The sequence below is a fragment of the Neolamprologus brichardi genome, chromosome 3 (genome assembly GCF_056152115.1).
Source record: "Neolamprologus brichardi isolate AB-2024 chromosome 3, ASM5615211v1, whole genome shotgun sequence".
NCBI lineage: Eukaryota > Metazoa > Chordata > Actinopteri > Cichliformes > Cichlidae > Neolamprologus > Neolamprologus brichardi.
In genome coordinates this window covers 4204406-4230149 of record NC_142106.1, presented here as the reverse complement: position 1 = coordinate 4230149, position 25744 = coordinate 4204406, and the positions used below count along the sequence as shown (strand labels likewise).

The window sequence follows — 25744 nt, the reverse complement described above, 5'->3', positions numbered from 1 at the left end:
TAGACCACAACATTTTACTACTATATACTAGTGTATTTTATTGTTTTTTGCTAAGTTTATTATTTTATCGTATTTATTATTCTTATTATATCTATTATGTTTCTATTGTTCAGCACTTTGGTCAGCCTTGTGTGTTTGTAAAGTGCTATATAAATAAACAATGATGATGATGATACTACAAACACTAGAACATTATTAAAGAAAATTTACTACAGTGATTTGAATCATATCTGATAGATTCCAGTTTGAGGAGCTTTCTTCACACACAAAGCTTGCTGCTTCTAAATTCATCACATTGATCCTGAACCTTTATATAACTATAACCAACACACACATATTAGATGTCAGTGACCACTGTGTGACAATAATAAATATTAATGACAGTATAATAAAATAAATGTATAATCAAATCTTATCATGGAGATCTCTTTAACGTTGTTTTTATTTTAACATTTATTGGATTACAGTGATCTGGTGTACATTGCATTGTAAATGGTAAAAGGACCCCAAAGCGCTTTACACAACCAGTCATCCACACATCCACACACTGGTGATGGCAGCTACATTGTAGCCACAGCCACCCTGGGGCGCACAGACAGAGGCGAGGCTGCCGGACACTGGCGCCACCGGCCCTCTGACCACCAACAGTAGGTAAAGTGAAGTGCCCAAGGACACAATGGCTAAGACTGTCGGAGGGCTCGAATCAGCAACCGTCCGATTACAAGATGAGCTGCAACCTCGTGAGCCACGATCGTGATTGTATTGTAAAGTTACAATATTATTCACATGTCTGTGTTCTCGAGTATTAGTTGGGGTCTTTTTTGTAACCTCTGCAAACTCATGACCAATCACAGTGAAACTTTTGGTAAAAAGTAAAACTGGTTAAATTGCAGATAATGAAAGAACAGCTTGTCCACATGCAGCCTCTGTGTCAGATCAATGCAGTGAAGCACACACACTGTTTAGTAAAGTCATGTTGTGGAGCTGTTTCACTGATCAATGACTGAGTCTGAAGGAGGTTTTCTGACTTCTGGAACAAACCTGGAAGTTTCTCTTCAGCTCTCTGTATCAGCTGTTTGTAACTCTCAACTCTTTCAGCTTCTGGAACAAGTTTGTGTGAGCCACAGTCAAGGAGCCACCAGAGGACACCTGCTGACCATCGGCATTTTGGGTAGTGTAGTAGGAGACACTCACCTGACATGAAATAGTGCCGGAAATAAAATAAAAGACCTCCAGAAACCACAAGAAGAACCAGGAGAACCAGGAGAGCTGTGGCCCAGGATGGAAACTGTTCTGTGGAGAAACAAAAAGAACAGCATGACCTTTGACCTCTGACTGACCTAATAGGCCTACATTTCAATCAAAGAGCCAATATGATTGCTCTGATAAGTTTTATCTGAGTGATGACCGATGTATCTACAGCAGGTGTTTGTTGCTGACCTGCAGCACCTTTGACCTGCAGCTGTACATCACTCCAACTCAGTTCACGTCCAAAATCTCTGATGGAGCAGGTGTAGGTGGCGCTGTCAGACAGTTGGAGGTTGGTCAGGTTCAGGCTGAGGTCTCCAGTATCCAGAGCATCAGTCTTCATGGATGTTCGGCCGCTGTAACGCTGGTTTTGATCTTTCAGTTCGTCCCCTTGAAGCTGACGGTGGTGGACGGTTGGAGGACTGAGGTCGGAGCGACTCCACACCACTGAGGCATTTCTTAGGTTGAAAGTGTCAAACTCACAAGGCAGCACTACAAATGATGCCCCCTCATATGATTCCACAGCTGAGGCATGCTGGGAAACTGAGGACACACAAACAGAGACTCCATGAGTCACTTTGAGGTGAAGATCAAGTTTGGACACATTTACAGAAACCAGGAGACAGAACGACAGAAACATTCAACATTTTAACAACTCACAGATAAAAAAAGGAAGAGGCCGGAAGTTTAGAGGAAGTGGAGGAACGAGCAGATGTGAGGCTTTAAAAGTTAGTTCTGTATCTAACAGGCAGCTGGTGCAGTTCAATTTGCATGAGCATGATAAGGATTGCTGTCTTTTGAATACAAGTGCGCCGATCCACACAGGTGTGCACACGGGTGTTCACTGTTCGTAGACTTAAATCACACCTTTCTTGGCTGCTACTTCAAAGCACATTGTGCGCTGTCTGTCCTGCGTGCTGCACAACAACATTCAATATTTAGTATTTACTGCTGTTTACACTTAGCTAGATTAATGCGATGGTGTTGTGTTTAGTATGTTGCATTGTTTTGTTTTTTTTGCTTGTTTTCTATTCTTTTTCTCTCAACAGGTGATCCCGGAGATATTTTTTCTTCCCCCCTTTCTCACTGTCCCTCTCCCCTTCTGTTTTTCTTTTCCTTCCTCTTTCTTTCTCCCTTTCCTATCCCTCACTCATGTCTGTCCCGTCTGTAACAACTGAAAATAAAATAAATAATAAAAACAAAGGTCGATCAAATGGACCAATACGGCAATGCCATGATGATCCATTTGGCAAAATAAATCCATTGGGTATCCTTGTTGGTCTTCAGACAACAATTCTGACGGCTAAAGAACCAAATGGGACAGGCAAAAAAAAAAAAAAAAAAAAAAGGATTGCTGTCTTTCAGTTTGTACAAACATCTGTAACCCGAGTTGTGGATGAGCTAAAGTGGGAACATGTTTGGCTGAGTGCTGAGTAGAGATAACAGTCCAAACATGATGAGGGGATGGAGGTTTTCTTCAAGTCTGTGTCAGATGAGAATGTGTGACTGATGAAACAGCACAAATAGACTGAGAGTGGAAGTCCTGATATTGGAGGACAGATTTTCAAGTCTTTTTACAAATTAAAGGTTTGGGAGTGACTAAGAGGAATCCAGATCAGATTATCCCAAAAAGTTGATTCTGGTCATCTGGACGTAGCGTTTTGTGAGAGAAGTGTTTCGTCATCATCCAAGTGACTTCTTCAGTCTCAGCTGACTGCAGGTTTCAATCTTATAAACAGTACCTTTGCATAATGACTGAAACCAGCTCACTGAAGGAACAATGGGCTGGGAGGTCAGTTCCTTAATCATTAGTATGCAAATCCTGCACAGACATGCCGTCCCAGCATGTCTGTGCAGGATTCAGACAGACAGGCTGGGAAACATGGAATAAAACATAAGGAGGGGAAACAAGGCACCAGAACTCTAATACTCAGAGGGAGACACCAGGGGAAATCCAATAAACTACACTGAACAACTTAGGACCCATAGGATAACCCCTAGAACAACAAATGAGCTCAACATGATGTAGAAACACAAGAAAACAGAGAAGGCTGTGTAAAAATGACTCAGGACGATGACAGTAAGTACTTAAGTACAGTTTTAAGGTATCTGTACTTTACTTAAATATGTAGCTCATCTGAAAGCCACCAAGAAGAATCCAGTGATTTGAAAGTTGCTGCTTTGGATTGTTAGTTTGATCTGAATCAGAATCCAGTGTTTGATGGAAATCTCCTCCTGCTGCACTTCAACACATTAAAGAGAGAGAGAGATGAAAGAAAAGCTGATGATGAGAGCAGAGAGAGGAAGGTGTACTTACCGTGCAGGAGGATCACAAACACCACAAACATCTTCATGTTCCTGTCAAACTCAGAGACTCTTTAAAAGCCCTTCAGGACATCAGCTCACAGCAGCTTCACTTTCCTCTGCTGATCATCTACTGACACTCTCACACTGCTCACACTGTCACAGCTCAGAGTTCAGCTTCACACTTTGTTAATTTGAGGAATGAAGTCCGGCAGCCACAGATCACTTCTGAGAAAAGAGGAAGACGTCGGCTTTCCTCCTAGTTTCACGCCCGAGTGCTCCGGTTGGAGGCGGCTGCTCCGGTTGGAGGCGGCTGCTGCGGCCTCACCCTGACATGCACAAAGCTCCACCTTCAGTCCTGACACTCAAACTTCCCTTCCGCTGTCGCTACAATGATGCAGATGTGAAAAGATCAGTACAGGTTATCAACGAGGCCGGGTTCTCTGATCACGGCGATCCTCTGTTTCTAAAGTCCCACATGATCACATTTATGATGTGGTTTCTTTTCAAATCAGGCAAATAAAGTTTAAAGTCTGCGTGTCTCCAGACTGTGTCCACAGTGTTTCAGTGCAGCAGAGTGAATCTGATTTACTGGCAGCTTTTTGTCCTTTCACTGAACAAGAAGCTCCAACAGAGATGAAATGAAGATGTGTTTCTATCGTTGCTTCATGATGGAATAATGCTGGCATCAATATAAAAATGGGACTTTTGGTTGTCGGTGATATTTGTGAGGCTCACATGTGTGAATGTTGTTGTTTTGAGGCTCAGCAGCTTTAATGAGACGAATGGAGGCCAGGCATATATCAGCACTGCTGCTGCCTGAGCCTGTTCACTCCCTGCTTGGTGTCCACACTGTGGACTTTATATGTGCTCTTTATACTGTCTGTGTCAGAGCTGACGGCTCAATACACACAAATATGCCACATAATGTGAGCGCACACTCTGTGTGTGGCACATTCCAACAGTGCTGTTTGTGTGTCAAAAAACAAGCAGAACAAAGGTTCAGTTTAAAAAGAATGACTACACCCTGAGGGTTCAACGGGTGGCTCAGCAGGTAGAGCAAGTCCTCTCCTGACTCCTCCCACCAGCATGTCAAAGTGATCTTGTACAAATAAAACTGAGGTTGTTGTACTCGTCGCTAAACATCATAGAAATATGGTATCTAACCAGATTCTTTCTCTGGATGGCATTACCTTGGCCTCCAGTAACACTGTGAGGAACCTTGGAGTCATTTTTGACCAATTCAGTTCAGTTCAATTCAATTCAATTCAATTCAATTCAATTTTATTCATATAGCGCCAAATCACAACAAAAGTCGCCTCAGTGTACTTTATATTGTACAGTAGATCGAACAATAATAGAAAAAAAGGCCCAATGGAAAAATGTACCATGTCAACCAATTAATTAAGTGGGATTTGGTTGTTGGTGAGAGAGAGAGAGAGATTTTAGATGTGGGAGATTTGTGACGTTTGGTGTAGAGTGTATAGTTAGTGTGTTGTCTCGTGTAGTTGTTCTGTTGTGTAGTCGTTTTGTGTGTCAGTGAGGGCACTGATGAATGTCACAAAGGCACATTTGTAAACACTGTCACTGAGTAGAAAGTGTTTAATTATGTGTGCTACAGACAATAATTAAGTTATAAACTATATATATATAAAAAACGTGTATACTTACTGCATTTCAATCAATTTAACGACATGTAACCACCTGCATGTGTGTTTGAAAAAAAGGCTTTGATTTTGCCGCCTCATTTGATTTCTTTGCCACCCTCATGCCACCCTAAGAAAATGTCTCTAGATCCGCCCCTGCATATACAGTGGCTTGCAAAAGTATTCGGCCCCCTTGAACTTTCCCACATTTTGTCACATTACAGCCACAAACATGAATCAATGTTATTGGAATTCCAGGTGAAAGACCAACACAAAGTGGTAAACACGTGAGAAGTGGAACGAAAATCATACATGATTCCAAACATTTTTTACAAATAAATAACTGCAAAGTGGGGTGACAATGTTGTTGCGTCTGTCTTGAGTTCCTTCTTTTTCCCTTCCGAACACACGCATGTAAAGGAAGCACTTAAAACATGTGGTTATCCTAAATGGGCGTTCATAAAGTCAGCAAAGAGGCAAAGAAAAGAAGATGAGACACCAGCGAGGGAGGATAAGAAAGACAGACGCAACAACATTGTCATCCCCTATGTAGCCGGTGTATCAGAAAAACTCAGGAGGGTTTTCTCCAAGCATGACATCCCGGTGTACTTCAGACCCAGCAACACACTCAGACACAAACTGGTTCACCCGAAAGACAAAACTCCAAAACACAGACTTAACAATATGGTGTTTGCTGTACAGCAGCGAGGAATGCCCAGACCTCTACATTGGAGAGACCAAACAGCCACTTCACAAGCGCATGGCACAACACAGAAGAGCCACCTCCACAGGACAAGACTCAGCAGTCCATCTGAATCTAAAGGTCAAAGGTCACTCTTTCAAGGATGCCAATGTTCCCATTTTGGACAGAGAAGACAGATGGTTTGAAAGAGGAGTGAAAGAAGCCATTTATGTCCATTGTGAGAAACCATCCTTGAACAGAGGCGGTGGTTTACGACGCCAACTGTCTGCCATCTATAATCCAGTTTTGAGATCCTTAATGGACGCCTTAACGCCCAGAAACAGAGTCCGCACAATGTGGTGAGCCACACGGTAAATCAGGGTTCCTACTGCGATGAGCTGTGGCTTTCCATGCTTTCAGGTGACAGCCCGGGTGGTTAACACAGGGAGTTGTGGGGAATAATCCAGCTCCAACAAGTCTCAGGCGTATCTTATTGGCAGCAGCCCAAGAGTAAAGCCCCTGAAGATCCAGTTCTCTGCTAAGCCGACGAAGCAGCACAAAAAAGCCCGCTCTCTTCCCCCATTACCTCAGATGAGGCCTGGGAAGCAAAAAAGAGCTGACTGGCAAGAATGGAGGTAAACCGGGTGCTGCGCCGCGCCCAAGCGCCGCGCCCAAGCGCCGCGCCCAAGCGCCGCGCCCAAGCGCCGCGCCCAAGCGCCGCGCCCAAGCGCCGCGCCCAAGCGCCGCGCCCAAGCTATCGCAATAACACATGGTGATCATAAATCCGGAGGGAGATGATGCTGGACAAAAGTGTAGAAAAGACACTAGCACAACATGAAAAGTAAACAAACAGATGGACAGAGGCAGCGGCACAGCCAGACACAGGCACCATCTTGCATCTGTGAACCAGTGCACCTTACATTCCTTGCTAAAGATAAGACTTTATTAATCCCTCGGGTGGGTTCCTCTGGGAAATTCGGTTTCCAAAAGCACAGCACCGACAGAAGTTACAGAGCGTGAGCAGAATATTATATATATACACATATATAAATACAGAGACATATATAAATAAAATATACGAAGGGGATAAATAGAATAAATAGGAATAAAAATAAAAATAAAAATACAAGTGAATTGCACATTTCAAGTATTGAAGTCTGTCTTATGTAGGAAAAAAGACCCGTTCATCGACAGTGTGCGTTATAGTCCGAAAAATACGGTAAAATACGGTAATACGGTAATATTCTAGAAATAATAATAATGGATTGCACCCAAAGCACTTTACAATGCCACTATTCATTCACTCTCAGCAACAGTTGTAGCCACAGTTGCCCTGGGGCAGACTGACAGAAGCGAGGCTAACATATCGCCATATCGCGCCATTGGCCAACACTTGTCTTGCCCAAGGACACAACGACCAGGACAGAGAGCCCGGGGATCAAACCGGCGACCTTCCGGTTACAGATGCGTTTCCCAACCCCCTGAGCCACGGTCGTCCCAACACACCTGTCCTATCAATTGTCCGTAACACTTCCTATGTTGGAATAGCCATCAGCATGAACTATCGCATGTCCACCATCACATGCCCGAGTATGGAAGTGACGTCATTTTCACGGGAAATGTAGTTTTTTGGGGTTTTTTGTTGTTTTATTTATTTTTATTTTTTTTGGGGGGGGGGGCTAATAAGCCTATACTGGTGTTTTTAAAAGTCATGTTTGACTTTAAGGTTTTCTGTATATGCTCAGAACTCATATTGCACTGCTTGTAATAGTTTATTTTGATGTGCATGCTGTTTTTTTGGGTTTTTTTTTTGCAAATTTGCATTATAATATTTATTTACATTTTTCATGCAGTGTATCTCAAAAATACCCTCAAAATATCAAAATATCCTGTTCAATTCAATTCAATTTTATTTATATAAAATATATAGCCAAATATATAGCGCCAGATCACAACAAAAGTCGCCTCAAGGCGCTTCATAGATACAGAGAAAAGTAGCCATGATGGTTACCTTCTGTTAAACGCTTTGACGTTTCAAACGTGGCAAACTTGTCTGTGTGTGCACCGATTTCCAGATTTAATGAACTGATATCGGTTTATTCCAGTTAAAATCAATTTTAATTGAAAAATCGATTATTAAAACCCACCCCTACTGTGTGTGTGTGTGTGAGTACTGTAACTCCTTTATTTCACACAGACAGCTTCAGCATTTGTTCTGCTTTCTCTGCTTTTATTTGAATGTAACAGAAAAACACGACTAGAATTTACACAAACGTGTTTACAGGCTGACTTTAATGTGTTTCTGCACATGCTTGTCCTCTGGTCATGTGATCATGTGGTTTGTAGGAACCCTCCTCTTCCTCAGAGGATCCACCTGTGCTTCCTCTCCTCTCTCCTCCACCTGTTACAGTGAGGGAACGTCCTCCATGATGGAGGAGCTGCTGGAAAGTGCTGAGAGTTTCCTCCAGAGTGAGACCTCTGTCACAGTTCAGAGGATCTACGGCAGCAGAGACCTTCATGGACACTAAAAGTCTCAAACACACAACAACAACATCACACTGACTCCACTCTGACATCACTGATCAACAATCAAAGAACACACAGATCAAACTGATTGATCAGCCATCAGAGGAGTCGGATCAATGGAGCTGCTTCTGTTCCTGATGTCCCCTGTTTGATCCTGGACCTGAACTCTCCCTGCAGAGGAGACACAACACAGTCAGACACACAAAACTCGCTTCCTTCCTCAGACATAATCAGTGAAAACTGGTCCAGTGAGGTCCTGCAGAGAGTTTTCAATAACACAGGAGATGTGCTAACTCCAGAGTTCAGATGACAGTGAGCTGGGTTGAGCCATAGACTGAGCAGCAGAGCACAGAAGCACTATTGACCACCATCCTGCTGGTCTGTGCACACTTAATCTACTCCATCACTGTGTCATTCTCCTTATTCAACAGTCTTTGTTTGGTTATAGTTCATAGTTTTGATGCATGATTCATAGAGTTATGATGTCTTTGTGTTTCCCTGGTGAGTATTAATAATAGGTAGAACCTTAGATTTCTGAAACAATTAAAATATTCAGTAAGCATTAAAGTAAATTCCTAAAACAGGAAACCTACACTGTTTGTACACAGACTGGGCCGATGTTTGAATTCAGGTTTCATATTTCCTCTTTACTCTCAAACCTTGGAACAGCTGCGAGTCTGCAGCTGAGACAATAACAACTCAAACTGTTGGTTATTTTCAGAGTTTTGTTTTAAAATCACTTGGAACCGTCATGTTTTCAGTGATTCTTTTATTTCCAGCATGTTTTAAAAGCATCACAGATCCTGTGCTGGTGGAATATGTTTTATATGTGCAGGTTCAGCCGTACTTCACTGAAACCACTGAGCGAAGCAAAACTGTGCATCGCCTTGTCACAACTATGTGTTTATTAATTTAAGGTTTTTGAAACCGTAGACAGGTTTTTAATTTCTTTTAGCTGTTGCTAAATCTCTATTACACTGATGGAACTGGATGCTGACCTTGCTTTGTAGTACAGGGCCCAGGAAGATATAATATCAGCAAAGTTCATCACAGTCAGGATTTATTTACCTTACTGTGGTTTAACTTTCTCTGTTGGGCTTCTGCCTAAACTGAGTACATTTAAACTCTAAAGTTTACCACCCGTAGCCTAAAAAACAAGCAGCACCAGCTGAGGCTTGTCAGCTCAGGTGAGAGGATTACTTTATTATTCTGAACTCATAACAATCATTTAACGGTGCATTAACTTACATATCAGAGCAAAGACACAAACAAACCTGTGACTGTGAGCAGCACTGTTTTCTTCCTCCAGATGTCCCCACTGATGACCACACAGCTGTACTCTCCACTGTCTCTCTCTGTGGGCTGTTTCAGGGTCAGACTGAGGTCTCCAGTTTCCAGCAGGTCTTCATTCACTCTTGTTCGGTCTCTGTAAACCTGGTGCTGTTTGTCAGGCTGGTCAGATCCACTCTGACACATGTGAACCATCATGTATTCTGGTTTATATCGTTCCCACTTCACTGTGGCCTTTTCAGGAAGCTCAGCTGTGGTTTGGAAAGGCAGCTTTACAGACTCCACCCCCTCCTCTACGATCACCTGACAGTCTGAGGGGATGACAAATACAACACACACAACATGAGCTCTACACAAAGCAACAGATGGTTTTCACAGTTTCACAGTTGTAGAGAAATCTGAAGAACAGAAGCAGATCTCAGAATAAAAAATAAAAGAGGCAGAAATATTTTTCATTCAGTTCAAATCCAGTCTTTAAAAAACAACCCTTGTGTCCTGACTGCAAACTAACAGCTGATTTAATGGGAGAGAGACTTTACAACTAAACGTTCTGCCTCTAATTCCACTTTTAGAAACTCTGGGAATCACATGTTAGCCTGCTGTTATGGTCCCTGCACTAGGCAATGTGTTTTGTTTTGGGGGGTTTTATGTATTGTCTCTCTCTCTCTCCTCTGCCTGGGCGGCGCTCATCAGGGGCTCGCGCCTCTGGACCACACACCTGTTCTCAATCACTGATTTTCAGGATGCTGAGCTCTATTTAAGAGAGCGGTTCTGTGTTACTCATGGCTGGACTGTTGACTAGTCTGCATCTACCCCGGTCCGGTCCCCATAAACCTGAGTGTGGTAATACGGTACTGTAATGTTTCTAAGATAGAATGGAGCCTGATCATTCATGAACACATCTGCCTCCATTTTCCCAACACTGACTGAAAGGTTACACACAGTAATGCTATCAAAAGTAATTATTCTATCCAAAACCATGTTTCTGAGAGTGTGAGGTCCAAATGTAATAACTTCAGTTTCTCTGAATTTGGAAACAGGAAGAGGTCATCCAGGCCTTCATGACCTTTATGCAGTGTTTTATAATATTTCTTAGCATGACATAAACAGTCTTGATTCCACCACACACTTTAATGTGTGAAGAAGACTGCTCACACACATATTGGAATCTGTCAGAAGTCTATAATTTAAACTATATCCTGTCATGGTCCGGGTGAGTGGCATGCTTGTTTGCTGTGCTCTAGGGCTCCTCCTCTGGGTGGAGACCTTCATTCCACCTGGGAGCTGCACCTGAGGCTGATTATGTCAGCAGTATTTAAGACCAGCGCTCACAACCACTCATCGCCTGAACGTCTGCTAATCATCGTTAGTGCTAATCCGTTCATGTCTCTTGCCGATTGTTAGTATTTGTGCTAATCTTTTGCTCTGTCTTCAGCTAAATCCACCGACCACGCCTGCAAACTGTCACCGCTTACACAGTCTGGTTGCTGGTCACTTTTGCTAACCATTGTGTGTCAGTCATAGCAGTCCCAGCTCACAGTGTGTGTGTGTGTGTGTGTGTGTGTGTATCTGCCCTAACCTTTGTATATATTCCCCCAGCCCAAGTGTTTATAATCACAGTTTTCACTTAGTCACTATTTCACTCCACCTGTATATAGCCACTAAACTCCATATTAGTATGTATTCACGTTTTTTTCACTTGTTGTAATAAATTCTTGCCACGTTCATCCGGTGTCTGTGTTTAATCTGTTTGAGTCCAATCCGCCCTGTACAGCCCGCGCCGTGACAATTTCCTTTAATACAAATGTTGTATTCTAGCATCTGTAATTGTGTGGATGCTGTAAGCACTATTGTTTTCCCGTTTCTCTTTATTCTTTATTATTCTAGTTGCTTCCGTTTTCAGCAAAAACCTCTTTTCAGAAGAATTTTCAGCCTTTTCACCTCTTATCAGCACAATTATCAGCCGCTTCTGCTCATTTCAGCAGAATTGTCAGTCTCTCCACCTTTTCTTTGTGAGAATGACTTTGGCTCAGTGAGATGAGTAGCTGCCTTGAGACCAGGAGGGTCAGGTTCTAATCCTGCTCAGGGCAACATTTTTTTTTTTTCACCACTTTTTAGCACAAATTTCAACGTCTTTACCCCTTTCAGTAGAATTTTTGGCTTTTCACCACTTTTCAGCAAAAATTTCTGCTTCTTCACTTGTTTTCAGCAGAATTTTCAGTTTCTTCACCGCCATACACATTCACCTTCTTGCTGTGCGGCAACAGTGCTAACCACCGTGCCACCGTGCTGCCCTGAAAATAAACATAATCTACATAAAATAAATATAATAATAATAATAAGTGTTTTTGATAACTTTTGATGAGTCATTAAAGCACAGCGGAGGAATTTTGCTTCACTACCTGCAGAATTACTGTACGCGTACTGTAATCGGATTACGGTAACGCGCTACTCTCTATCTGAGACTGGACTCAACTAGGGCGCTCCAGTACCTCCATTTTGGTCTTTCTGAGTTGTTCAGAGGTGGACTTCCTGCTCTGTTCTGGATCAACGTCCTGCTGCATAACTCAACCACTCTTGAGCTTCAGGTCGGATATTCTCCTTCTGATTTTCTGGTAAAGACCAGAGTTCAATATTCCATCAAACACAGTGAGTCACCTTTAACCCTTTAAAGCAGGTCAGAGCTGCACGCTCTGTTTTGCGTAACTATTTTTAAATCCCGGTAGCTCTGCAACCACATAAGCTAGCGCAATAATTTTTTTTGGAAATGGGACCGGAGGAGTTGTACTTACATCTTATGCCATCAGCTTGTCCTCGGTCACAGTTTCCTTCCACATATAGCTTTGCAAAAACTGCATAAAAAGCACTTGCAGCAACAAAAACATAATATTCCAGAAACACGCTTTGCCGATCCGATCAGCTGTTCATAACACTTCCTACGTCCATCAGCACGAACTATGCATGTCCGCCATGACCTGCTCAAAACCGGAAGTGACGTCATTTTCGCGGAAATGTAGTTTTTTACCATCAAGGCCTCATGAGCCTATACTGGTGTTTTTAAAAGTTATGTTTGACTTCATGACTTTCTGTGTGGTTTCTGGGATGCTTAGGACTCATATTGCACTGCTGGAAATAGTTTATTTTGATGCATATGCTGCTTTTTTGCAAATTTGCATCATAATATTTCTTTTTCTTTTTCCTGCAGTATATAAAAATTGGTGTATTTCAAAAATAAAACTATGAAGACACTCAAAATAAATTTCCTGTGGTGGGAAACTATTTTGTGCAACTTTTTTGTATTTACAGTTTTGAGGGATAAGCCTCTTAAATTTCTCTAACTAGAAATATATGTTAAAAAAACAAAAACAATTTTCAATTTTTTTGTAGTTTATTGCACTTTTTTGCAATTTATGTAATTACTATGCACTTAATGCAGACATATTATTAAAATCTGGGCTGTAATGGTTGTATTGATGTATAGCAACTTGAAATGCTCCCAAAAATGGCTCCACAGCATGTAAACATATAATATAAGCTCTGGTGGACTTGGTTCTATGGTAGGTCTTAAAGGGTTAAGCAGAAAAGCAGCCCAGACCATCACACCACCATGTCTGACTGCTGCTGAGTTCTCTTAATTAAATGCTGTTAGACTGATGCAGATGTAAGAGGACTCAAACCTTACAAAAATTCCTCTACCGAGTATGATGTTTCACAGAAAATGTGATGCAAACCTTTTTCTTTTTGCTCAGCAGTGGTTTTTATCTTGAAATGCTGCCATGCAGGCCATTTTTGTGCAATCTATTTCTTATAGTGGGGTCATGAACTCTGACCTCACCTTTGGGAAGTGAGGCCTGCAGTTCTTTGGAGTTAATGAGCTGTTGAGCTTTTGGGGTCACTTTGGCCGGCTCATAGGAAGGTTCACCACTGTTCCACAGTTTCTCCTTTTGTGGGTAAGATCTGTGGTTTGTGGTAAATAGTGACATGATGTGTTGCTTTTCAGGTCTGTGAGCCTACTTCACTTTTTCAGACGATTTCTATTTAGTGAATTTCTTGATTCTGGCAATAATATGGCCACACCTGAGTGTGGATAGTGAACGTGAACTCAGCTTTCCAAACATGTGTTTTCACACAGGGCCAGGTGGGTTTGGACAATCTTTTGCCCAAAATAAATGAAATCATCATTTAAAAATGTGTTTTGTATTTAGTCAACTTATCCTTATCTAATATTATAAACTGATTATCTGAAATAAGTAAGTGGGGCGAACATGCAATATGGAAAAATAATCAAGAAGAGGAACAAGTTTTTTCACAGCACAGTCACCAAACTTTGACGTCTCTGCTTTTATGAGTTTGTCTCAACAAAAAAGTGTTAACGATTTTTTGTAAGATATTTTTTAGCATACATTTTTGAGGTAGCATTTTAAAATGGTACCATCAGTCAGCTCCCTTTGGCCCCAAACTCAATTAGAGACATTTCAGTGGGAAACCGCTTTTACCCTCAGGTAGCTTTAAATGAATATAGTAGTAATAATTTAATAGCAGGCCTCACAGTAAGAAGGTCCTGAGTTTGATTCCACATGACTGGGGCCTGTCTGTGGGGAGTGTGTTCCCGTGTTTGCGTGGGTTCTCTCCGGGTTCCTCCATGCAGTTAGTGCGGTTAGATCATTGGTAATTCTAAACTAAAAGGTGTGAGGGTGCAAATGAACGTCTGTCTGTCTCTATGTGTTAGGTGACCTGTCCACTCTCCCTGTGGTAGCTGGATAGTCTCCAACCCCCCGTAACCCTGACAAGGATAAGAGAATGGATGGATGGTACTACAAAATACACTACTGACTGGAAGCAGAAAATTAGATGATGCAAACCTCTGACCTCTGACCTGTGTCTACAGCACTGACCTCTGACTTTCAGCTGCACTTCCTTCTTCATCAGGATGTTTCCCTTCCTGTAGACGGTGCAGGTGTAGGTGTTTGTGTCTCCATCTGTGGGGTATTTCAGGATCAGACTGAGGTCTCCAGTCTTCAGCAGGTCTTCATTCATCTTTGTTCGGCCTCTGTAATCCTGGTCCTGCTCTTCAGGCTGGTCAGAGCCGTTCTCATACACGTGGACCTTTCCGTAGTTACCCTTCCACTCCACTTTAGCATCTTCAGGCAGGTTTCCTGTGGTTTTAAAAGGCAGCTGGACAGACTCCATCCCTGAATCCACCTCCAGTTTTTGGACTGAGAAGACAGAAAAGGACAAACTTATAACTTAAACATGACAACAGTTTAAGCTGTTTTGGAGAGGTTTCATGTTTGGAAAATGGTATTGTCTGCTGACGGGAATGAAGGAGACAACGAGTCTCTTGATTGCACTATTAGTTATGTTAAATTATTGTTTCTGTGGTTGTGTTTCTTTCTTTAATTAATCTGCAGATGAACAGCTAACTCCACGATCACCTGACAGTCTGAGAGGATGAGAAATAAACAACATGACCTCTTGTGACCTTGTGCTGCTTAGTTTCGACAGTTTAACAGATGCAGAGAAAGCTGAAGAACAATGTTACAGTCATTGCAGGAGCTCCTATAAAACTGACCTCATGTGGGTCTCTCCTGCCTTTGATACCACCCTGTTTTGTTCAGCCGACTTTAGTCAGCAATTAGAGCTACTTAAGGCAAAAGAAAGGTGAGATCTAGTGCCAGGCATCCTTGTTGGTTTTGTAGCTGGTGTGAGTGTGCAGTGGCACTTTTAGGGAAACATAACAAGTGGGGCCTAGTCCGTGATCTCAGAAAACAGGAGCTTGAAATTGGCAATATTTCATTTTTGAATATTTGACTTGTAGGTGTCTAGAATAATGTTACCTTGGAAAATACAACTTCCCAGTTAAGTTAGGTGAGTGTCTATCTGAGTTTAAGTTCTTACTTCAGGCACTAGTTGCATAGATAAGATAAGATAAACCTTTATCAGTCCCAGTATGGTCACGGCACAAAGCGGACAATACAAAGTTAAGAGCAGCAAAAATTAAGAAAAACAGTAGAATAGAATAAAAAAATAGAATAACATACTATACAAAAGAGAATACAATTGTTTAGCCTTATTTTCAGAGTAATCTGGGGATAAGTTCTCTGTTGGGGACAGGAAATTGAGGGCTCTTGTCACTGAAGCTTTTGCCTTACAAGTCGCCTCAAACCCAACATGCTCCAGAAGATAGGGAGGTGAAGTTCATTGTGGTTATGAACTGGGTAAGTTTGTATTTACCATTTAATGTTTATGCCACAACAGGTAAGTTGGTCAACGAGAGTAAGTTGTGTTCAGTTTAGCATTAGTGTGTTTGATTGTTAGCAAGCTTGTGACCGAGTTGGCAGACGGGTGTGGTGGTGCCTTAATTAGGTGTTTCAAGGCAGGTGCAGCATGCTGGCACTGCTCAAGTTTGTGTATTCGCTAACTGTTCTCTGATCGATATCAGCATTAAATTCAGTTTTATGTATAAATATATAGCACCAATTCACAACAGCAGTTGCTTTAAAGGTGCTTCATGCTGCAAGGAGGCTAAGGTCCTGGGAACAACAGGAAGTAACAGCTTTATTTTAAAGGGAAAAGACCACCAAACGAATCAGGCCTCAGGAGCAGCCTCTGTCCCGACAGTGTAAGGGTTTCTGGTTGAAACAGAATAACGTAATTTTCTCTGAATTTGGAAGCAGGTAATTAAAGTTTACCCAGGCTGTGCTTTATACATGTCTGCAATGACTCACTGATTTTTGCCGTCTCGCTTCTAAAAGTCTTAGTTAAACCTTCTGAGGATCCATAACTGGATTCATGTGTGAAGAAGATTGCTCACACACATGCACAAGTTAAGTCTGTCAGAAATGGCACAGTGCCAAATGTGAAGGTAGGCAGGAAACTGTGAAGGGGCTCAAGTCACTTTGCTCTTCTTTAAATAATCATTCATTTTCCTCCCACACAGCATATACAGTGCACTACAAATACACTTCTTCTTCTTTTTTATTACTAAGTTATTATACTGTGATGTGTTGTTTGTGTTGCGTTGTGATGTGTCGTATCGTGTCGTGTTGTGTGACTGTGCAATGACAATAAAGAGTTATCTTCTTATCTTCATATTAATTTAATTTATCTACTTTAAAATCAGTCAGTTCACTTTGGCTCCTTCACTGGGAACCAGTTTTGCCTTCAGTTAACTTTTTATTTCTACTCATCACAACTACTTAGAAAGCAAGATTCAAACCTCAGACCTGTATCTACAGCACTGACCTTTGACCTGTATCTACAGCACTGACCTTTGACCTGTAACTACACCACTGACCTTTGACCTGTATCTACACCACTGACCTTTGACCTGTATCTACAGCACTGACCTTTGACCTGTATCTACAGCACTGACCTTTGACCTGTATCTACACCACTGACCTCTGACTTTCAGCTCCACTTCTTTCTTCATCAGGATCTTTCCCTCCCTGCTGTAGACGGTGCAGGTGTAGGTGTTTGTGTCTCCACCTGTGGGGTATTTCAGGGTCAGACTGAGGTCTCCAGTTTTCAGCAGGTCTTCATTCATCTTCGTTCGGTTTCTGTAATCCTGTTCTTGTTCTTCAGGCTGGTCAGAGCCGTTCTCATACACGTGGACCTTTCCGTATTTGTCCTTCCACACAACTTTAACACTGTTAGGCAGTTTAACTAACGCTTTGCAGGGTAGCTGGAAAGACTCCACCCCTGAATCCACCTCCACCTTGTGAACTGAGAGAAACAAACCACAACATGATGACATGAGCAGCAGCATTGAGAATGTTTTATTTGACTGGATAACTTAAAAGATTTCCAGTAAAATCCATTCTGACTGGACACATTTGATGATGATGAGCAGAAGCAGGCAGGAAGACCGAGAGAAGAAAACGCTTATTTTTATTTGTGGGTAATTGACACCTGATGGGATGGGACTGTGAAAGCTAATAATATAAAAATGACAACAGTCACCTGTTTAAACTGGTTATATCTGTTAGATTCTTTGACATTTAACTGCTCAGATCCTTTTAAATAGACGCTGACCTTTGACCTATATCTACAGAACTGACCTCTGACAATGAGCAGCACTTCCTTCTTCATCAGGATGTTTCCCTGCTGATTGTAGAGGGTACAAGTGTAGGTGTTTGTGTCTCTCTCTGTGGGGTGTTTCAGGGTCAGACTGAGGTCTCCAGGTTCCAGTAAGTTTCTCTTCATCTTTGTTCGGTTATTGTATTTATTGTGCTGTTCTTCAGGCTGGTCAGAGCCGTTCTCGTACACGTGGACCTTCCTGTTTTTCATGTCCCTCCACTCCACTTTAGCGTCTTTAGGCAGGAAAACCGTGGTTTTGCAGGGCAGCTGGACAGACTCCACCCCTGAATCCACCTCCACCTGAGGGACTGAGAGGACAACAAAGTATCTTTTACTATAGTTATTCTCCCAGTGTAATGGAACATGCCTTTATTATGTATTTTGTATTTCTTTTCTATGGACAGTTGTACAAAAAGAGAGAGAGAATTTATTTTCATCATTGAATCACAACAAGCAGCCTGTTTCTTTGACGATGCTGGGAATAATGAATATTAAGCTAGCTGCATCGCTAAAATTATGTTGTCTCCAAACAAACATTAGTGAGGACAGCATAAGCACTAAAATGATTTTCGTTGACTGGATGAGTTAAAATATTTCCAGTAAAATTCTTTCTGACTGGTTCCAGTCTCAGATATGACATGAAAAAGTCGATGTATTGAAGGAATGGAGGAGCTTTGAGCCAACTGATACTTGGCACACCATTACAATGAGTCTGACCTTTGACCTGTATCTACAGAACTGACCTCTGACTTTCAGCTCCACTTCCTTCTTCATCAGGATCTTTTGCTGCCGGCTGTAGACGGTGCAGGTGTAGGTGTCACTGTCTTTGGGATGTTTCAGGGTCAGACTGAGGTCTCCAGTTTTCAGCCATTTTCTCTTCATCTTCGTTCGGTCTTTGTAAACCTGGAGCTGTTCTTTATTCTGGTCAGAGCCGTTCTCATACACGTGGACCTTCCTGTTTTTCATGTCCGTCCACTCCACTTTAGCATCTTTAGGCAGGCAAACTGTGGTTTTGCAGGGCAGCTGGACAGACTCCACCTCTGAATCCACCTCCACCTTGTAACCTTTGAGGACAACAAAGCACAACATGATGACATCATTAGCAGCTGGGATGGTCACATGACCTCCCTGTCCCCTCCTTGTCTTCTACTCTCAGTCAGATTGTGTCTCAGTTTGTTCCTGATGTGTTCCTGACTCGTTCTTTGGTAACTAGTCTGCAGCGTCCTGTAAAGTGCTGCAGACATGTTGGATGAAGAGCAGAAGAACAGTCAGACTGAGCCTCCACAGTCGGCCATGTCTCACACACATCAGCACAGAAACCATGAAGATCTCATGTGTCTGAACTAGAGATGGACCAATCCGATATTACGTATCGGTATCGGTCCGATACTGACCTAAATTACTGGATCGGATATCGGAGAGAAATAAAAAAATGTAATCCGATCCATTAAATATCAAAAAAGCACCTCACAAAACTTGCTACACGGCGTAACTCGCCTCATAACCGTAGCACGTCGCAGCAGTGTGGTCACGTGATAGAGCGGCTGTGTGTATTTGTAGCCTTGCTAGCAAACCAGCATTTCATCTCCGAGGAAGTTTTCCCAGAGAGAAGTAAAGCAAGTGTGTAAGTTCATCTCTGAATGTTTGTAAAGCATTCCCACCTTAAGCTTAACAATAGATATATGGAGGGACTGCCTCTCTCTCTCTCTCTCCTGTTGCTACTTCAATGGTGAAACTGATCAATGATCAGCTGATCGGCTTTTCTGTCACGAGTCCGTCTCTCTTGTTATTTTTTGGCCCACTTTTCACCAGAAAGAGGAAACCAGCGGCTGAACAACAGCAGCACGTTTAAGCTTGATCAGCTGTTGTTAGAATTTATTTAATATTACTTTCTACACCAGGATCTTTTTCTACAGCTGACGGCTGGTAACTGTGCAGGGGCGGATCTAGCAAAGTTTAGCCAGGGGGGCCGATAGGGCATGAACAGGGAAAAGGGGGCACAAAGACATACTTTTCTTTCTTATTCTCATTTAAAATGTCGAGCTTTTAATAAATAATTATCTGAATCTTACACCCAAAGTTTTAATCTGATGTAAAATATATAGAAGTCCATTACTGTATATAGTAACTGTTAAGTCTAATATACCCTAGTAAGCTATAGTACTTTTTCCTTTGGGAACCATCTGTGCAGTCTGCAGTTCTGTTGAAGAAAGATGTTGAATCTATTTAATTATTGTTGAAAAATAATTTATTTCTGTGAATTTTTTTCCACCCTGCATCAAATTAAAGTTGATTACATCGATTAAGCATCATGAGCTGGAGGGTGGTTCCCTATTTTTTTTGCTGGGAGTTTGCAACCCTATTAGTTACGTTGCTTAATATTTCTGCTAAGTACTCTTTAAAATACCAGAACAGGGAGGATGGAGCAGGTTTAAGTTTATTAGATTGATCAGTGTTGCTGATCTATGAAATATTTTGGGTGCAGTGTATTTTTTACATACAGGTATAACAGAATAGCTTTAGTGTTGTTATTTATTTAAACTTGAGTATAAACTTATACAAAATGCAGCAAGATATTAAAAAAACAGTTTTATTGATAAAAACACTATATTGGATTCATATTGGTATCGGCAGATATCCAAATTTATGATATCGGTATCGGACATAAAAAAGTGGTATAGTGCCATCTCTAGTCTGAACATCTGAAGCTCTCCACCACAGAAGAAGAACAGCTTGTCCACATGCAGCCTCTGTGTCAGATCAATGCAGTGAAGCACACACACTGTTTAGTAAAGTCGTGTTGTGGAGCTGTTTCACTGATCAATGACTGAGTCTGAAGGAGGTTTTCTGACTTCTGGAACAAACCTGGAAGTTTCTCTTCAGCTCTCTGTATCAGCTGTTTGTAACTCTCAACTCTTTCAGCTTCTGGAACAAGTTTGTGTGAGCCACAGTCAAGGAGCCACCAGAGGACACCTGCTGACCATCGGCATTATGGGTAGTGTAGTAGGAGACACTCACCTGACATGAAATAGTGCCGGAAATGAAATAAAAGACCTCCAGAAACCACAAGAAGAACCAGGAGGCCCAAGAGCACAAGAACAGCTTTCGCCCAGGATGGAAATTGTTCTGTACAGAAACATAAAAATAAGACCTCTGACCTGTATCTACATCTCTGACCTTTGACCTGTGGCATCATCGCTGACCTTTGACCTGCAGCACTACTTTCTGTCTCAGGATGTCTTTGTCCCTGTAGATGGTGCAGATGTATCCTCCACCGTCTCTCTCTGTGGGGTATTTCAGGGTCAGACTCAGGTCTCCAGTTCTCAGCAGGTCTTTGTTCATCTTCGTGCGACCACAGTAAAGGTCGTCCTGATTCTTAAGGTGGTCACTTCTGTTTGGATACACATGGACCATCATGAGTTCTCGGTCAGAGCGAGTCCACTCTACTGTGGTGTCCTCGGGCAGGTCAGGTGTTGTTTTGCAGGGCAGGATGATGAACTCTGACCCTTCCTCCACTTTAACCACCACTTGCTGGTCTGGGAGGACAATAAACCACAACATCAGCTGTAGAAGCAGACAATGGGAGTCATAGCACTGATCTAATCTGGGTATGTATTGCCAATCGTGATTGTATACAAGAACCATTTCAACAATAAAAGTTAAATAATAACTGCTTCCTGTTTCAAAGCTACATTTACTTTATTGCTCTTTTTCAGTGAATGGAAAGATTTGAAGTACTGATGTCAAAGAGCCTGAAATTACAACAACCTTGACCTGAGGTCACTCTGCAATAATGCTATCTACGCACTTGGTGACAGTGAGAAGGAAAAATTCCTTTTAACAGGAAAAAACCTTAAATATTTATATTTTATGTGAATACCCACAAAACTTAAAGTCTGCTTCTTTGCTTTACTTTTTCCTACTGAAAACGTCATCAGTGCACATGAAGAAGATTTTCTCTTTTTGGTGAACAGAGCCTCAAATAAAAACCACATTTTCTGAACTCAACTCAAAATGGACCAATCTTTAGAACTAACGTTTGTCCAGAAAAGGTAAAAAATTATAATTCACAACAGTAAAGATGTCATCAGATGTTATCATCAATGTGTCAAGCCCCAGCATGTTACAGTGCTTTAACGCGACTGTTAGACTGTTACGACTATCAGGACACTTTGGATGAACATTGATTTGTTTGATTTCTGCTGTTTCAACAGGCAGAGTTGCACTGTACTGCTGACCTTTGACCTGCAGCTGTACATCTCCCACTGTAACTTTATTTATTTTATTGCTGAGTGTGCAGGTGTATCTTCCGCTGTCAGTCAGCTGCAGGTTTCTCAGAGTGAGGCTGAAGTCTCCAGAGTCCAGAGCATCAGGCCTCATCGATGTGCGCCCGCTATAACGCTGGTTTTGTCCTGTTATGTTATCTGTTTCTTCCTGTCTCACGTGGACAGATTTGGGATTGAGATCGTTGCGAGTCCATGTTACTGTGGGGTCCACAGGTATTAAACCTGAGTACTGACAGGGCAGCAGGACAGATCTTTCCCCCTCATTCACCTCCACCACCACAGCCAGAGCATGCTGGGAAACTGAGGACACACAAACAGAAACAAAAATTATCTGTGAGCTGTGGATTACAGCAAGAAATCACAGCTTCATCTGAACATGTTTAATGTTGATGTATTCTGCTGTTAGTGTAGTTGCACATGCTCATAGTTATAATGGAAATGTTAATGAATGACAGGAAGCTCAAACCTGCACGATCTCCTCCTGCTGCACTTCAACACATTAAAGAGAGAGAGATGAAAGAAAAGCTGATGATGAGAGCAGAGAGAGGAAGGTGTACTTACCGTGCAGGAGGATCACAAACACCACAAACATCTTCATGTTCCTGTCAAACTCAGAGACTCTTTAAAAGCCCTTCAGGACATCAGCTCACAGCAGCTTCTCTTTCCTCTGCTGATCATCTACTGACACTCTCACACTCTCACACTGTCACAGCTCAGAGTTCAGCTTCACACTTTGTTAAAGCACATCTGTGGAATGAAGTCCAGCAGCCACAGATCACTTCTGAGGAAAGAGGAGGACGTCGGCTTTCCTCGTAGTTTCACGCCTACAATGATGCAGATGTGACCCTCAGCAGCTGGATTTCCTCTCCATAGATGTGTTTCCATGCAGATCATGAACATAAAGCAGCTCCAGGATGAAGAGTGTGAAAGAACTTCTTCCACTACAGTATTCATTACAGCACTGTGGCACTCCACAAACCCTCACACTGTCTCAATCCCTGTTTCCAGTTTACTGAGAGAAGGCCTGAAGCTCAGCCAATCACAGGACAGGAAGTGATCAGCTGACAGTGATTTGAAGCTGTCAGGGTGAGGCTGCTTCATGCAGGTGTGAAACTATGAGGAAGCTGAACGCCTCCTCTTTCCTCAGAAGTGATCTGTGGCAGTCTGCCATCATGTTTGGCTGCACACACTGAATCACAGAAGAGCACCAGGACACGCTACAATCAGCTGTCAGTGACTTGAAGGTTCACATTTCTAGGTTCACCCCTGTTGATGAACTTTGGCCGACACAGAGTTCATCAACAGGTGTGAAACTACGAGGAAGCTGAACGACCTCGTCTTTCCTCAGAGGTGATCTGTGGCAGTCTGCCATGTTCAGCTGCACAGACTCAGCCTGAGCTCTCTGAAAGCTGACTGGGACCTTTTTAAATAAATGTTGTTTATAATTTAAAACATGAGAAATACATTCAAATGTCTGATGAAATAAGTATGATCTGATTTCAAACTGCAGCTATATTTCTTAATTTTTAAGAGCCAGTAAATGGTTATTGTGAAATGATAATATAAAAACATTTGAAATAAACTGTGAACAATGAAATTAATTTGATAGAAGTGTTTTGTGATGAATACAGCAGACAGTAACCCTTCTGTGTGCAGCGGTGCTCTGCTTTCCTGAGCAGACAGTAAACGCAGCATGCAGAGTCCAGTCTGTCCTCAGTGTGTCAGCACAGCTTCAGTTCAGTTTCATTTAGTCATCCATTTATTTCTCTGTTACATTCATTTGGTGGGGACTGAGTGTTTATCTCTAAAGATCGGATCCAAGACATTTATTCAACCCTTAGAGGTGAAGGTTGTTACCATGGGAACCATAGATAATAATAAGGATTTATTTGAACAATCTCTGGGGAAATAAATGTTTCTCTGTTTAAAGCTGTAAATCTACTGCTGAGGAGAGTCCAGAGACATTTCCACAGATGTGTACAAATGTAATAATTTAAGAAGAATTCTGTTATTTAACCATAATAATAAAAATTAAACACCAGGTGATGATTTCAATATAAGACTGAATAACTACCTGCTGCTGGTTTCGGCTGCGCTGTGCAAAGCTCTTTGGAGCTGCAGGATGAAGAAACAGCTTTTGCACATGTGAGCAGCATTAAGGGCGAGTGTGGTCATGACGCTGAGCCTGTGGGTGTCTGCAGAGACCCTCTCACTCTGTTAATGGAGCCTATGTCACCTGGAGCCCAGCAGACTGGAAACTATAATCAGGTCTTTATCTGTGTGGAGGCGTGAAGCGAGGACACAAACATGGACACATATCTCCCTTATTGTGACTGCTTGGATACTCAGTGAAGGACACTTCTGCAACAATAATCAGCGTAAAATAGTTTCTCTGTCCTGTCACAAAGTTTCTAAATATTTCACACTAACTCTTAATCAGTTTCATGTTTATTGTCATCAGATCTTGAGATTTGTCAGGTTCGATGATGTCACACGACAGAAGAAACTGAAGCTGATTGGATCATAGATGACAGACAATTTTGTGCAAATGAGATTTTCAAGATTTCAGCAGCAGGTCAGCTACTAGAAGAAGGCTGGTGGATAATAACCCTCAGCTGTTTTCTGAGCATCCACTGGAGTGTAACTGGTGGATATTTCCACAGCTAACCCATCATGAGAAAAAGTTTCTTTTTTATTTCTTTCATCCTTCCTTAAAGAGATAAAGCAAACAGCACATATAGTATAGGACGCCAAACAGAGGAGAGTTGTCTGAAGGACAGGAAGACAGATCTGCATTCTGTTTCCTGATGGGCATGGAGGAGGAGGCACAGCTGCTCTGACTCAACTGATGCTTGAGGTTAAAGTTACCACACTTCCAGCTCACGTGCTGAACAACAGAAACAATCTGCACCACCTCCAGGTAGACTTTAGGTGTTGTGCTTCTGCTGCACTATGGAAACCTGATGGTGACGCTGCTGTTTGTCAGAGTCCAGCTCACAGGCCAGTTTCTGGTTTCCATGCCAGAGTAAACACGGCTGCTAAGCAACAGCTGAGCAGGATCTTCTCACACAGGGAGAGTTATGGCTGCACTCTCAGGATGGCGTTTTGTTTTTCTGCTTTGATAAACGTTTCCTTCCCCTTCGTGCTCTTCGGCCTCGTGGGTGGATCATGTTTGGAGGCCTTCCCAACATCTCAACAAGATAACGCAGCAGTGCTGCCCGAGGTCGTTCCCAGATGAAACCGTCTTCTTATCACCCAGGAGGAAGGAGAGAGTCTCACACTGAAGCTCAACCTGTGACTGGACTCTCACAGACAGATTCATGTTGTTGTTCACAGCTGTCTGCCAGCAGGAACACACACTGCTGCACATCTGTGTGCGTCCAGCTGTTCTCCACTGTGCACAGTGTGTAGATGTTGTGAGTGGAACCCTCCACTGCAGCTGTCGTAGCAGAGACATCCTGTTTCCACTGACGTTAGCTCTGAGCTACATGTCACTGTGAGTCTATTTAGGAAATCTTCCCTTCAGTTTGACCTCTGACCTTTGCCTACAGTACTGACATCAGTATCTACAGCAGGTGCTGGGGTTTGTTGCTGACCTTTGACCTGTAAATGAACGCTTGTCGTTCTTTGCTCTCCCATCACTGATGGAGCAGGTGTAGTTGCTGCTGTCGGTCTGTTGGTTT

General features: G+C 42.3%; 2 protein-coding genes across 6 annotated transcripts in view; one reads left to right on the top strand and one right to left on the bottom strand.

The window, feature by feature from the left end:
* LOC148103192 (uncharacterized) overlaps nucleotides 1-23298 on the bottom strand; it is a 35295-nt gene extending 11997 nt beyond the window's left edge. The window contains exons 1-10 of one of the 5 annotated variants that reach the window (XM_087838583.1): nucleotides 22623-23298; nucleotides 22014-22361; nucleotides 20979-21311; nucleotides 20794-20901; nucleotides 18832-18839; nucleotides 17757-18075; nucleotides 17098-17421; nucleotides 14592-14912; nucleotides 9681-10007; nucleotides 8474-8577 (exon numbers count right to left, since the gene is read on the bottom strand). In XM_087838583.1, coding sequence (XP_087694709.1) covers nucleotides 8486-8577; nucleotides 9681-10007; nucleotides 14592-14912; nucleotides 17098-17421; nucleotides 17757-18075; nucleotides 18832-18839; nucleotides 20794-20901; nucleotides 20979-21311; nucleotides 22014-22361; nucleotides 22623-22659 — 2217 coding nt within the window. In that variant the 5' untranslated portion in view covers nucleotides 22660-23298 and the 3' untranslated portion in view covers nucleotides 8474-8485. Of the gene's footprint in view, nucleotides 1-1194; nucleotides 1294-1440; nucleotides 1792-3565; nucleotides 3603-8473; nucleotides 8578-9680; nucleotides 10008-14591; nucleotides 14913-17097; nucleotides 17422-17756; nucleotides 18084-18518; nucleotides 18840-20793; nucleotides 20902-20978; nucleotides 21312-22013; nucleotides 22362-22622 lie in introns of those variants that run through there. The other 4 variants (XM_087838581.1, XM_087838582.1, XM_087838579.1 and 1 more) reach the window with 4 other exon arrangements.
* The window catches only part of LOC102789482 (methylglutaconyl-CoA hydratase, mitochondrial-like), a 674272-nt gene that overhangs the window by 86516 nt on the left and 562012 nt on the right, over nucleotides 1-25744 (top strand). The window lies entirely within an intron of this gene.